The sequence below is a fragment of the Mustela erminea genome, chromosome 3 (genome assembly GCF_009829155.1).
Source record: "Mustela erminea isolate mMusErm1 chromosome 3, mMusErm1.Pri, whole genome shotgun sequence".
Classification (NCBI taxonomy): Eukaryota; Metazoa; Chordata; class Mammalia; order Carnivora; family Mustelidae; genus Mustela; species Mustela erminea.
The window spans coordinates 57,022,430-57,038,026 of record NC_045616.1 but is presented as its reverse complement, the minus strand read 5'-3'; the positions used below and the strand labels follow the sequence as shown (position 1 = coordinate 57,038,026).

At 36.1% G+C, this 15,597-nt stretch overlaps 1 protein-coding gene across 9 annotated transcripts in view; it reads left to right on the top strand.

Annotated features, from left to right (window-relative positions):
• The window catches only part of XRCC4 (X-ray repair cross complementing 4), a 344,365-nt gene that overhangs the window by 87,952 nt on the left and 240,816 nt on the right, over positions 1–15,597 (top strand). For all 9 annotated transcript variants that reach the window (XR_004283926.1, XM_032335817.1, XM_032335822.1 and 6 more), the window contains exon 4: positions 15,416–15,582. Coding sequence is in view for 8 of the 9 variants with exons in the window: in XM_032335817.1 (XP_032191708.1) it covers positions 15,416–15,582 (167 nt within the window). In the remaining variant the exon portion in view is untranslated. The remainder of the gene's footprint in view (positions 1–15,415; positions 15,583–15,597) is intronic.

The following is a 15,597-nucleotide window of genomic DNA, read 5'->3' as shown; positions in this document are numbered from 1 at the left end:
ACTACACTGAAAATAAATGCCAGTTTTGGGTTTCTAAAATAGAGATTTCTAAGTTTCCCATGGATCATGTAATTCTTTTGATATGACCAAGGTATCAAAAATAAGGTGGATAAACAGTTGCATTTATATTTCTATCTAAGATCATCTGGTAGTCTTATCAGTTGCAGTGGAGGGAGTCTGGTTTAAAAAAAACAATGAGAAACTTAAACAAAAGACAGAAAAATAACTTTTTTAAAAAAGATTTTATTTATTTATTTGACAGAGAGAGAGAGAGATCACAAGTAGTCAGAAAGGCAGGCAAAGAGGGAAGGGGAATCAGACTCCCTGCTGAGCAGAGAGCCCAATGCAGGGCTCGATTCCCGGACCCTGAGATCATGACCTGAGCCGAAGGCAGAGGCTTAACCCACTGAGCCTCCCAGGCACCCCCAAAATAATTCTTGATTAGGTGAAGAAACATAATGATCCTGAATGGAGGAATTATACTGTTAATTCATATTGGAAATAAGTTAATTCCTTTTTTTTTTTGAAGATTTTACTTATGTATTTAACACACAGAGGGAGATCACAAGTAGGCAGAGAGGCAAGCAGAGAGAGAGGGAAGGGCAGACTCCCCACTGAATATAATTCCTTATACAATAATTTGAAAATGAATAATTACAAACAAAGTTCCTAGTATTTTTTTAGTTGCTTTTTTTGTTTGTTTTTGGCTTGTCTGAAATTCACAGTCAAAATTCCTGGAATGTGCTTGGCAAAATTAGATAATACAATATTGAGAAAAGGAATTATGAGATCTTTAATCTTTAATGGTAAAACCTATTATAAAGCCGTAATAATTAAAAGAGCATCCTAGCACTAGTAAAAGAATTGTGAACAATGGTATGAAAGCGGAAACTCAAGAAAATACTTAAGTATACATAAAAATGTAGTTTCTAATAATCGCAGCATATTATGTCAGTAGGGAGAGAATGGTTCACTGAGTAAATGGTGAGGAAACATTGATAATGTATTTGGAGAAATAAAAATGAAAATATAGGTAAATAGTAACTTTCTCTGATTTGCAAACCTTGAAAGGAAACTATTATTATTTTTTTAAGATTTTATTTTTAAGTAATCTCTATACCCATTGTGGGATGAAACCTATAATCCCGAGATCAGGAGTTGCATGTTCTACTCACTGAGCCAGCCAGGAACCCCACAGGAAACCAATTTTAGATTTGACTACATTAAAATGTAAGTGCTCTATTAGTAATATTGCCAAACCAACAAATATTTGCAGCATTTATGACCAAGTATTGATTCACCCAGTTAACAAACATATTTTGAATCCCTACTGTGATCATGGGGAAGGGAGACAATAACTATTTATAAATAAAATGAATTAAGATGATGACTGCTATGAAGATTGTAAGATATTCTTAATACCTTTACTATTGATATTTCTTTGTAGGATTATATGGAGGGTTCTGAAATGCTTATATCATAGTTAAGGTAGTAAAGACAGTGTTTCCAGAGATAACATTGAATAGAGACTTGAATAAAATATAAGAGGAAGCTATGTGCAATTCAGGGAGAAGAACATGCAGGAAGAATATGCAAAGACTCATAGTTTCCTGTTACCACTGTAACAAAGTACCAGAAACTTAGTGGTTTTCTTATTTCTTTCAGCATCAAGCTTCTGCCAGCCTTCCTTGGCCTGTGTCCATATCATTCCAATATCTGTTTTCATCATCACACTCTCTTTGCTCAATTTGATCTCCTGCTTCCCCTTTATAAGGACCCTTGTGTTTACATTGGGCCTCCTGGATAATCCATGATAATAGCCCCATCTCAGGATCCTTGATTTAATCACATCTGCAAAGTCCCTTTTGCTGTATAAAGTAATATTTACAGATTCTGGATAATAGGATGTGGGCATCACTGGGGGTTAGTTATTACCATAGACCCTGTTACACTGTATTTATTTTTAAATAAAATAAAACAAATAACCAGAAACTTAGTAGCTCAAAATAACATAGATTCACTATTCCATGTTTCAGTAGGTCAAAAGTCCCACACAGCGGCATCTGGGTGGTTCAGTCAGTTAAGGGTCCATCTATTGATTTTGACTGAGTTCATGAGCTTGGGGTTGTGGGACTGAGCCCTGCGTGGGGCTCTATGCTCAGCATGGAGTCTGCTTGAGATCGTCTCTCTCCCTTTCCCTCTTCCCCTACCTCCTCCCCTAAATTTATGGGCTCACTTTCTCTAAAGAAAGAAAAAGAGAAAAACAGAAAGAAAAGAGCATCTTTAAAAAAAAAAGTCCAACATAGTAGTCTCACCTAGCTAAAATCAATGTGTCAGCAGGACTATATCTCTTTCTGGAAGCTGTACAGAAGAACCCAATGCCTTGCCTTTTTTGAGCTTCTGGAAACCACCCACATTTTGGTACGTGGTCTCCTTCTGTCTTCAAAGCCATCAATTTAGCATCTTTCCGTGCTTCTTTTCAAATTTCATGTCCTTCTCACTGTAGCTGAGAAAGGAAGGTTCTCTGATCATAAGGATTTATGTGAATAGATTGGGCTCATCCTGATAATCTACAATGATCTCCTCATCTCAAGGTCTTTATCCTTAACACATAAGCAAAGTCCTCTTTTCACAGCAAAAGTAACATATTCACAAGTTACAGAAAGTAGGGTGTAGACATTTTGGGGGTAGCACCATTACATTTGGGGGAAGCTGCCTGTTACATATGGGAATAATTGACCTATTCAAGTGAGAGATGCAGCTAGAGAGGTACTCATAGGCCAGATTATAAAAAAGCCTTTTTGTGTATTGGAGTATTTAAAGAGAAAATGGGTTGTAATAAAATGAGGAAACAGTTCAGTGCTGTTCCAGAAAACTTCCTGTATCTGTGCTATCTGACATAGCTGCTACTAGCCACATGTCGCTGTTGAACCCTGAAATGTGACTTGTATTATAGAGGAGCTCAGTTTTTAATTTTGGCTAATTTAAACTTAAATAGCTCACATGTGGCTAGTAACTATTGGAAGCAGGACCATTGGAAGATACTGCATATATTTTTGGAGAAATTTTGCTGTAACAGAAGCAGAAAAATGAACAGTAGCTAGAATTAGAAATGACATTAAGGAGGTTTGGTTTTGTTTTTAGACTGCTAATATTGAAGCACATTTGTATTAATTATGTATTGTTGAGTACCAGATTATTACAGACTTGGTAGCTTGAAACCGTGCACATTTATTATTTCATAGTTTCCGTGGGTCAGAAATCCAGGCGTGGCTTTGCTAGGACTCCTGTGAAAGCTGTAATCAAGGTTTGGCCAGAGCTGCAGTCTCATCTCAAGGTGAAAGATCTGTTTTTAAGATCATGTTGATGTTGGCACAATTCGGTTCATTGTAGCCTGTTGGACTGAGGACCTCAGTTTCTTGCCGGCTGTGATGGTTAACTTTATGTGTTAACTTGGATGGGCTGCAAGGGCCTAGATATTATATGGTGGTCAAACACTATTCTGGATGTTTCTGTGAGGAAGATTTTGGATGAGATTAAAATTAGGTCAGTGGACTTTGGGGACCACAGAAAGCCCTCCAAATAAGGGATGACCCCAGTCAGTCAGTTGAAGGCCTGAACAGCACAAAAGCCTGATCTCTCCAGAACAAGAGGGATATCTGTCGAGAGATTTCACTGACTCTTCCTAGATTTCCAGCCTCCTGGGTCCACCCAACAGATTTTGGACTTACCTATCTTCATAATCATGTAAACCAATTCCTTGCAATAAGTCTTCCTACGTGTATAAACATCTTATTGTTTCCTTATCTTTAGTGAACCCATCTAATGCACTGGCTATTGGCTAGAGACTTCCCATGGTTTTAAGATGATTATTTGTCAGAGATCACTCTCTGTTCCCTGTTGCATGGGCTTCTCCAACATAGCTGCTAGTGTCATAAAAGGAAAGACTCTATTAGCAAGATGGATATTATAATCTTTTTTCTTTTTTTAAAGATTTTATTTACTTATTTGACAGATGGAGATCACAGAGAAGCAGGCAGAGAGAGAGGAGGAAGCAGGCTCCCTGCTGAGCAGAGAGCCTGATGCAGGGCTTGATCCCAGGACCCTGAGATCATGACCCGAGCCAAAGGCAGAGGCTTTAACCTGCTGAACCACCCAGGCGCCCTGGATATTATAATCTTCTGTAGCTTAATCACGGAAGTTATATATGTCACCTTTGCTGTATTCTGTTGGTTGGAAGCAAATCACAGGCCTTCCTGCACTTGAGGGGAGGGGATTACATAGGGTAGGAGTCCCAGGAGGCTGAGATAATCAGATGCAATCTTAGAGGCTAAGTGCTGTGTGCTATTTAAGCAGTCATTTTCCTGCATATAACTTTCCAATGGCTTTTTGTTATAATTGGAATAAATGTTCAACTTCTTACTGTGGCCTACAAAGTCCTGTGTGACCTAGTCTCTTGTCTACCTTTTCCATCTCATCTGCTGTGTAGTCCCCCTAAGTTTTTGCAAGGTCTTGTTCCCTGACCACCATATCCAAAGATATGCTGCCCTCCAGTCACAATCAATTACCTCTTTTATTTCCTTCTTTGATTCTACAGCTATGTGAAATTATAATCATTGTGTACCATCAACGCTTTCCAAGAGAACAGACACATTGTTTTCCTTTCCCACAGCAGTGTCTCCAATACCTGGTATATAGTACATACTCAGAAAGTCTGATAAATGAATGAATGAATGTATTCTGTATTTCACCATGTAAGAATGGGGATACTAACTTTGACTCCCCCTAAACTTAATTCCTAATAGTCTGTTGTTAACCAGGAGCCTTACCAATAACGTAAACTGTCTCCTAACACATATTTTATACTTTATATGTATTATATACTATATTACAATAAAATAAGCTAGAGGAAAGAAAATGTTTCTAAGAAAATCTTAAGGAAGAAAAAATAAATTTACAGGACGGTATTATAAAAAATCCACGTGTAAGTGGACCTGTGCCCTTCAAAACCATGTCGCTCAAGGGTCAGCTGTACCATACAAATAATTAACTCTGCTGTAAATTATGGAATTTAAGTATTACTAGCTAAACAATACTGATCTCAGCCATTGTAGCAAATGTAGCACATGCATGCAGATGTTAATATTAGGGGCACCTGTGGGTGGGGGAGCATGTATGGGAACTGTCCCCATTCTATTATTCTGTAAAACTGAAAGTGCTCTAAAAAAAAAAAAAAGCCTACTAACTTAAGGGAAAAAAATTGGGGATACTTATGTGTAATATGTAGCCACTATCCTTTTGCAGCTTTTAGCATACTGCAAAAAAAAAAAAAAAAAAGTAAATACTGCAATGCTCTGTTAGCTATCCATACTTACTCACTAGACCACCCAAGTGTAACTGAGTGAACAGTGAATGTCTAGTGGAAAATTCAGGGAAGAGCTAGTATAGTAGTGAGGGGGATGAGCAATGAATTCTGTTTTGGCATTTACAGTTTCAGGTTTGCATAGGTCATCTTGCTGGCACCATTCCAAAAAGGAGTTAAATGTGTATGTAAGTCTGCAGTTTAGGACAGGCCTCACCTACATATACATTTGGCAGATTTCAATTTATCTGTAATAATGGAGGCTGTGATTGTGGATAACCCTATAAATATAGAGGAAAAAGAAAAGTAGGTCAAGAGACCATGCCAAGAAACATTACCATTTAGCATCTAACTGGAAGACAGAGAAGCATATTGCACAGATGTGATTAGATAAGTATTAAGAGATTTAGAAGAGTGTCAGGGAATCTAAGGCAATATTTCTTTATCACTACCTACTACCCAAAATAAAGTAACAGGGAAATAATACGCAACTGCTGCTCTCTATCCCCCTCCCCCAATCCAGTTACTATAAAAAACGTTCCAGTTGATTGTAAATCCCCGTGTAGTATAATTTTTCATTGTTAATTTTAACTCTTAATTAGGCTGAGATAAATCTGAATTTTACTATATTTCTCATGAACCGAAAGAATCATCATCTATTTTAAGACAGTAGTGGAGTGAACATTTATAGTCATTCAAAGTAAAAGTAACTTCTAAGATTCGCTTACCACATAGGCTTTGGATTTTTTGTTGTGAAGGATTCTCTGACTTCTACCAAAGATTTTTACAATTATGAGGACCAGAATAAGAATTCTTAGATGATGTTTAATCTATTAAAGCACATAGCATGGCCTTAAAATTCTAATAATTTTGTTTGCACTCTAATTTGAGATCAGAGTATTTTTCACTTTTAGGTTATTGCATTTAGATCCTACAGGATCTAAAATATACAGAGCCTTCCTTGATCATAAAATCATCTTGAGATATTTAAACATTTTTTTTTATGAACTATAAGAAATTTGGGCAAGGAAATAGTAAAAAAGGTGAGATTACTGGTCTCATACTATATGTAGCTCTTTTATCTTTTTTAGAAGAAGTCCTTATCAGTATTCTTTTCTAAGTTCTACATGTCTTAGAAAAGAAACGTTACCAGTTGTCAGCCTTAAGAAATTACTGCATCAGGAGGTATATTTGTAATGTTACTTATTTAAATATGAAATAAACATTTCAACAGGCCACTAAACCGAAGAGTTCATTACATGTATCTTAGTAGAAATATATTTGATCCAAATTATGAGCAAGTGATAATTAAAATAAGTAGGGCAAAGTAATACAGTTTGGTCTCTTTTTTTATTACAGAACTTGACTGATTTCCTACAATTACTGAATTTTGTGACTGTGTATTATAATGTCTAGGTATATGCAACTATGTATTTGTCTAAAATAGGTAAAACATTCTGAATTATAAACTATAATGGGCAGGCTTTTCTTTTTTAGTGTACACATATCTAGGTATAGCCAAACTTTTTTCTGATAGGAATAAATTAAAAACACATACTGAAAAAAATGAGTTCCTCTCTGCTGTCATTTGCCTAGTAATAACAATCAAGATATCTTTATTTCTCCTTTTCATTTAGCTTTACATTTTGGTTCCCAGGACAGTAGCAAAGAGTAATTCTGCAAGGTTATTTAGACTACTTGGATAATATATCAATACTCAAATTCTTTAATTGAAGTTTGATTGATATTCTAAGGAGAATATCAACCGACACTATGATAACTCTCCCTCCCCAGAAACATTCAGAAGGGCCACAAACAATCCCCCAGGAATTGGTTAATGGTTATTTATAGTGTTTATTTTGTATAATTTACTAATGCTATATAGTCTCTTTAATTTGGTCACTCCAAAGAAGCTGAAAACTGAGTATATAATTTTATAACATTCTTTAAAAAAATCTGACAAAAAATAATCTGTGTAGGTTTTATTAAACATATATATTAGCATAGTATCAAGTCATGATACAGTTTCTTAGCATGCATTTTTTTGTTTTAATTATACTATTCAATAAGAAAACTTTGTTATATTCTTATACTATTTAAAAATATTTCTTAATTTGTATTCAGAGCATCAGGGCCCAATTTTTATTTGTTTGTTTGTTTTGTTTTTAAGTGGACTCTGCTCCCAGTGTGGAGCCCAGAGTGGGGCTTGAACTCACAATCCTGAGATCAAGACCTGAGCTGAGATCAAAAGTTGGACACTTAACTGACTGAGCCACCCAGGTGACCCATTGCCATTGTCTCAGTTTTTCATTTGCTTGCCCCATTATAATTACATTCCTTTATTAATAAGGATTATTCAAATAAAAAATTGAAGTCTCTGTGTAGTGCTTAATATTTGCATAGAGCTGTGCAAGTTACTGTCTAGGTGGTGGAAGAGAAATACAAGATAGACCTTCCGATCTTAAAGAACTAGAAAGCTAGAGCTAGCTTAAAGAGCTAGACTACATTTCTGAAACAACCAGAGGAAAATATAGGGAGGATGACAGGAGGGAAAAATTGAGAGACAGACTCTGAAGTATTAAGAATAGAAAGGTCAGTATAGACTAAAGTAGTTATAGAGAATGTGACCTGGACTTTGAAGTGGTAAGGAGGTATGGTATTTAATCCTGGCCTTAAGAATTGACAGATATCCAGAATAAACAAAGCCTGGGCCAAAAAAAAAAAGGAAAAGTTCTCTGAAATTGAGAATTTTTAATGCAGGTCAAGTTTTGAAAATGCTATTATTTGTTTGTTTTAATATCTAAAATTATGACACTTTGGAACCAACTAGTGCAAACTCCTATTATTATCAACATTTTAAAGGTTAATTGTTCTCAAATTTTTTACGCAGAAAAATAAAGATGTGGTTTAAAATTTTAGATTACAAACGGAATGAAGTGCCTAGTATAGGTCTATGTACCGAATTATCTGTAAGATTCTGAGAACTGACTACAAAAAGAAACTTTTTTGTCCATGCCTCTAAAGGGGAGACATGCTTTCAGGATGCCTTTAATTTGAGGTTTCTGATTCTGGTGTACCATTTGAAGTCCCAATTTTATAGTGTAGATTATTTTGAAATTATAGAACTAATAATTAAGGAAAAGCTGTGCTAATAGCCTTCTATATTAAACAAAAAGTTAAAGTAGAAGTTTTTAAAACCATGGCATCCATACAGTGTGGTTTTTGTGTAAATTTTCTTTTTTTTTTAAAAAAATAATACTTTAGGGAGTGCCTGGGTGGCTCAGTGGGTTAAAGCCTCTGCCATTGGCTCAGGTCATGATCCCAGGGTCCTGGGATCGAGCCCCACATCAGGCTTTCTGCTAGGTAGAGAGCCTGTTTCCCCAGCTCTCTCTCTCTGCCTGCCTGTGATCTCTTTAAATAAATAAATAAATAAATCAAATCTAAAAATAATGCTTTTTAAAGTTGCCTCTTTTTATATGTGGGCTAGTATAAAGATTTGCTGGATATGGGGTGCCTGGGTGGCTCAGTTGGTTAAGCATCGGACTCTTAATTTCAGCTTAGGTCATGATCTCAGGATCATGAGATCAAGCCCTGCCATCAGGCTCTATACTGGGGCATGGGTCCTGCTTAAGAATCTCTCTCTCCCTCTCTCCCTCTCTCCCTTTGCCCCTCCCCACTCCCAACACCCATCCACCCCCTCCTGGAGCTCTCATGCTCTCTGTCTCTGTTTAGGAAAAACAAAAAACAAAAAAACAAAACAAAACAAAACCCTAGGGTGTCTTGGTGGCTTCAGTCAGTTAAGTGTCTGTCTTTTGATTCAGCTCAGGTCGTGATCTCAGGGTCTTTGGATTGATCCCCCGTTGGGCTCTGTGCTCAGCACAGAGTCTTTTTGTCTCTCTCCCTCTGCTCCTTCCCAGACCTGTGCTCTCTCTTTATCTCTAAAATAAATCTTCTTTAAAAATTGGCTTGAGGGGCGCCTGGGTGGCTCAGTAAGTTAAAGCCTCTGCCTTCGGCTCAGATCATGATCCCAGGGTCCTGGGATCGAGCCCCTTATCAGGCTCTCTGCTCAGCAGGGAACCTGCTTCCTCCTCTCTCTCTGGCTGCCTCTCTGCCAACTTGTGATCTCTGTCTGTCAAATAAATAAATAAAATCTTAAAAAAAAAATTGGCTTGATACAGGTTAGAGTGCAGAAATATTTTATGCTTCTGACTTCATTAGGTCTGATAAAAGGCCCTAATCAAAGTTCAGTGCATATGTCCCCTTACATCTTCAATGATGTGGAAAGGCTGGAACAGCAGGAGTGAAAGTAGAAGGAAGCTTTATGCTGTGAGTCTGAACTGTGTGTTTTACAGGAAGGGTGGTCCAGTCAGATGGTCAAGTAAATTTTGTTTCTTGTATTGAATTTCTAGATACTTCTTGAATATGTTTATTGTTTAGACTATCATGTTCACATCCATTAAAGGACCAAAAACTAGTGAATATAATTAGGAAATAGAAGCAGGAAATAGTTGCCTATTCCTAAGAAGAAATGATATTCTAAGTTTATTCTGTAGTGATTAGCCAAGAGATTTAAGACTTGTCTTTTGGAATTTGAATATATAGGTTTATATGATATTTTGAAAGAAATTGCTTATTAGTGATTTAGAATTGGTTCCTTCTTCCTTTGCCATCTAAAATAGATGAATAGGCAGCTGGACTTATGCTTGTCTGTGCATTTGTATTTTACCAATTACTTTATTCAGTATAAAAGTGATATGATATGAATTCATTATCTATTTGGCATTGTTGAAATTTCCAAATAATGAAAAACTCTTTTCTTTTTAAAAATGCCCTTCTTAGTCAAAGCTGCCTGACAGTTGTGATAATGAGAGAATACAGAGTCATTTTATAGATTTAGGTTTTACTGATAACATAGTCTATTATATAACAATAAGCTTAATTTTTCTTTTTTATATCAATTCAGAGTTATATTCTATATATTCTGTAGGTGTTCTTTAACTTTTGTGTGTATGTGTTTAGTATACTAAGAAAAGCCTCAAAAAGTAAACGCTTTGATTTATTTTTCCCCTTAAATTTACTTTCAAATTATATATTCTTTATACACATAAACCTTTCTTTTTATATGTGTGTATATATTTTTTTCTTTCTTTTTTTTTTCTTTTTAGAGAGTGAGGTAGGGAGGGGCAGACGGAGAAGGGCAGAGAGAGAGAGAGTCTTAAGCAGGCTTCTGGCCCTGAGTGGAGTCCAGTGTGGGCTCTATCTCATGCTCCTGAGCTTTGACCTGAGCAGAAATCAAAAGTTGGACTCTTTAACTGGCTGAGCCACCTGTGCACCCCAGATAAACTGTCTTATTTAAACTCCTATGCTTTTAAAAAGACTCATGTTTAGTTATATATGAAAACTGCAAATGTTTTAGGCCTTTAAAGTGCATGAAAAATAAATGAGTAAATAAAAAATGACAAATAGTTTGAAATAATTTGAACTGAAAAAATAAAACTTCTTAGACTTTTTCTAGGTTTTCATTTGGTAAACATTGCTTAAAGTGCTTGATTTTGCTTACATATATAAGCCTAATATAATTGGGTGTACTCATTGAAATAAAGGACAATTTTTCTTAGTCTGATTTCCCTGTTGATAAGAAATAGGAAAAGGTGAGATAAAACAAAATTAAACAGACATATCTGCTTAGATCTCAAAAACACACACAAATATGTAATTTTTTTTTTTTATGGCAAGAGCAGTGCTATTCAGTCCTCTAAAATGTGCTATAATCCTGGAGAATATTAATATTCTTTGTTTTCTTTTACATTTTAAGTGAATGTCAGTAAGGCTTCTTATTTCCTAGGAAGCATCAGTAGTTAAGCCTTTTGGCAGATTTTTTATAGTATTTTTTTTAAGATTTTTTTTTTAAGATTTTATTTATTTATTTGACAGACAGAGATCACAAGTAGGCAGAGAGGCAGGCAGAGAGTGAGAGGGAAGCAGGTTCCCCACTGAGCAGAGAGCCCAAAAAGGGGCTGGATCCTAGGACTCTGAGATCATGACCTGAGCCAAAGGCAGAGGCTTTAACCCACTGAACCACACAGGCACCCCAGGTTTTTTGTAGTATTAAGTAAGACATGAACTTCCATTTTCTACCTGAAAATTTAAAGTAAATTAGTAACCACAATTTGTCCAGAAAAGTTTACTTTGTGGGGTTAAACACCCAAATAGTTGCTAAATTATGCCTAAATGATCCTAAAAATTCCTGAATACCCTAAGTATTTCTAAGTTATATAAATTCACTGAAATGTCTTATAAAATGCCAGGTAGATTGCAAATATCAGGTTTTCTCTTTATTGACTTTCAGCTTTATTTCTAAATTGAGTAATAGGAATTTTTCTCAGAATTATCAGTCACCGTTAAATATTTCTCAGTTTGAATATAATATATTTATAGAAATAATCTTTCAAAAGCAAGACATTTTAGAAATGTTTCTATTAGATGAATACTATAGTAGAAATTACTGATCTGGAAGCCCCAAAAAACAAAAACAGCAAAAACCCTTCAGTTTCGCTCTCAGTTCTGCCACTCACTCAATGTTATTAGAGTCTTTTAAGAATTATGTGTAGATATTGAATGTGTAAATTGCTCTGGAGAGGATAGTTATTTTAACAGTGTTTATTCTTCTAATCCATGAACATGGAATGTTTTTCCATCTTTTTGTTTCTTCCTCAGTTTCTTTCATAAGCAGTCTGTGGTTTCTAGAGTATAGATCCTTTACCTCTTTGGTTACATTTATTCTGAACTATCTTATGGTTTTTGGTGCTATTATAAATGGAATTGATTCTCTAATTTCCCTTTCTGCAGTTTCATTGTTAGTGTATGAGAAAGCAGCAGATTTTTCACACATTGAGTTTTGTATCCCACCACATTACTGAATTGCTGTATGAGTTCTAGTAATTTGGGGATGGAGTCTTTTGGGTTTTCCACTTAAAGAATCATGTCATCTACAAAGAGAGGTTGACTTGTTCTTTACCAACTTGGACGCCTTTTATTTCTTTTTTGTTGTCTGATTAACGAGGCTGGGACTTCTAGTACTATGCTGAACAATAGTGGGGAGAGTGGGCATCCCTGTTGTGTCCTTGACATTAAAAAGATGATAATGATATTCACTGTGAGTTTTCATAGATGGTTTTTATGCTATTGAGGAATGTTCCCACTATCCCTATTCTCTGAAGAGTTGGATTCAGGAATGGGTGTTGTAAAACTGGACAGCTACCTATAGAAGAATGAAACTGGACCATTCCCTTACTCAATGTACAAAGGTAAACTCAAAATGGATGAAAGACCTCAGTGTGAGACAGGAGTCCATCAAAATCCTAGAGGAGAGTATAAGCAATAACCTGTTGGACGTCAGCCACAGTAACTTCTTTCAAGACATGTCTCCAGAGGCAAGGGAAACAAAAGTGAAAATGAAGTTTGGGGGCTTCATCAAGATAAAAGGCTTCTGCACAGCAAAGGGAATAGTCAAAAAAAACTAAGAGGCAACACACGGAATGGGAGAAAAATTTGCAAATGGCATTACAGATAAAGGGCTCATATCTAATATCTATAAGGAACTTTTCAAACTCAGCATTCAAAAAAGAAATAACCCAGTCAAAAAATGGGCAGAAGACATGAACAGATACTTCTCCAAAGAAGACATACAAATGGCTAACAGAGACATGAGAAAATATTCAACTTCATTAGCCATCAGGGAAATTAAAATCAAAACCACAATGAGATACCACCTTACGCCAGTTAGAGTGGCAAAAATTAACAAAACAGGAAACAACAAATGTTGGTGAGGGTGTGGGAAAAGGGGAACCCTCCTGCACTGTTGGTGGGAATGCAAGCTTCTACAGCCACTGTGGAAAGCAGTATGGAGGTTCCTCAAGATGTTAAAAATAGAGCTACTCTGTGGCCTGCAATTGCACTACTAGGTATTTACCCCAAAGATGCAGATGTAGTGAAAAGAAGGTGCACATGCACCCCAATGTTCATAGCAGCAGTCTCCATAAGAGCCAAACTGTGGAAGGAGCTGAGATGCCCTTCAACAGATGAATAGATAAAGAAGATGTGGTACATACATACAATGGAATATTTTTTAGCCATCAGAAAGGGTAACTACTCAGTATTTGCATTGATGGGGATAGAACTGGAGGAGATTATGCTACCTGAAAGGAGTCAAGCAGAGACCTACAATTACATGGTTTCACTTATATGTGGAACATAAGCGGTAGTACGGAGGACCACAGGGGAAAAAAGGGAAATCCGAAGGGAGAGAAATCAGAGAAGGAAATGAACCATGAGAGTCTTTGGACCCCAGGAAACGAACTGAGGGTCTCAGAGGAGAAGGGAATGGGGGAGGGGGTAACAGGAGAAGGGAATGGGGGAGGGGGTAACAGGTAACAGGTGATGGGTATTAAGGAGCACACATGTTGTGATGTGCACTGGGTATTATATGTAACTAATGAATCATTGAACACTACATCAAAAACTAATGATGTACTATATAGTGGCTAACTGATCATAATTAAAAAAGGTAAAAAATATTATGTGTAGGTTGTGAATCTAATTCTTCCTCTTACTAGTTTTTAAATTTTTATTTTTTTATTATTTATTTTTAAAAGACTTATTTATTTAAGAGAGACAGAGAGAGTGTGTGTGGGGGCAAGGGGCAGAGGAACAGAATATCCAAAAAGATTCCCCATGAGCAGGGAGTCCTACGTAGACCTCGATCTCACAAGTCATGAGATCAGGACCTGAGCAGAACCCAAAAGTTGGATGCTTAACGGACTGAGCCACCCAGGTACCCCACTAGTTTTTTAATTAGGTTATCTTCTTATGTCAGGAAATAGCATAATAGCATAGCATAGCAGGATTTTGCCTATATTCCTTCAATATATTAGATAATGATTCTGAACCACAGTTTACTAATTTATGAAGTGGATATAATAGTTTCATTTTGGTGATGATTAGATGAGTTGTATGTGTGTTATGCCTGAGTTAAATTTCAACTGTGAGATGTGGTAACTATATAATAATAGTTATCATGTTAAAAGTCTTATATTTAGCTGTTATAATAATTTTAATAGTAAGGATAATTATGATTGTGATTAAATAACTGTATTTCATTATCTTTATCTGCTAAATGAGGAGAACTGGTATCCCCTTCTAAATTCCATACTATAAATTCCATACTATAATACCATATTATACTATTTTATTTTAAAGTGCCTTCTAGTAGAGGATGTATTTTTGTAAGTCTTACCTTTGTGAAGAAGTAAGATGTATACAAACTTGACATTGGACAGTATTATTTGTGATTTATTTGGTTTTTGATACAGAAGTAATTACTGAGTGGTGCCCCCGGGTTTATCAGTTCCCTAAAATGCTGTATTTCTTTTAACTATTGCCAGAATTTTCCTTTCTTCAGAAATAAATTATGTCACTTATTCTGTGTTACTGTCACTAGTAATAGTAAGTACAGTTAAAAATCTTTGTGTATATGGATGCCTGGGTGGCTCAGTTGGTTATGCCTCTGCTTTCGGCTCTTGTCATGCTCTCAGGGTCCTGGGATCAAGTCCTACATCGGGCTTCTTGCTAAGTGGGGAGTCTGCTTCTCCCTCTGCCTGCCGCTCTCCCTGCTTGTGTTCTCTCTCTCTGACAAATAAATACATTTTAAAAAATCTTTTAAAAAAATCTTCGTTTATGATTCCTTTTCTTACTCTGAGTAGTGACTAAATTAAGTTGTACTAAAAAAACCAGTAGTATGCTTATATGGTATTTAGATGTTTTCTTCTCTGCTAGGAGGTGGAAGAGTGACTTAACACACAAATTATTCTTGAGTTATATGTTGATTTACATGATAAACTTCCATAAGAGGGTAGGAAGTTGCCCAGTTTTTCTTCTCTGTATTTATATCTGATAAATGCACTGTATTTGAATCTTATGTTTTTTTCCCACTCAGAAGATCGCACTCGATCTTGATATTCTCCCCAAACTAATAATGTTTTCCTTTCGTTCTAGTTCAGACTTGGTTCCTTCAGTCTAGAGAAAGTTGCAAGTCCAGCTGAGGTCATTAGAAAACTTATTTGTGATTGCCTGGACACCATCACAGAAAACCAAGCCAAGAATGAGCACCTGCAGAAGGAAAATGAAAGGCTTTTGAGAGATTGGAATGATGTTCAAGGACGGTATGTGCTAATGTT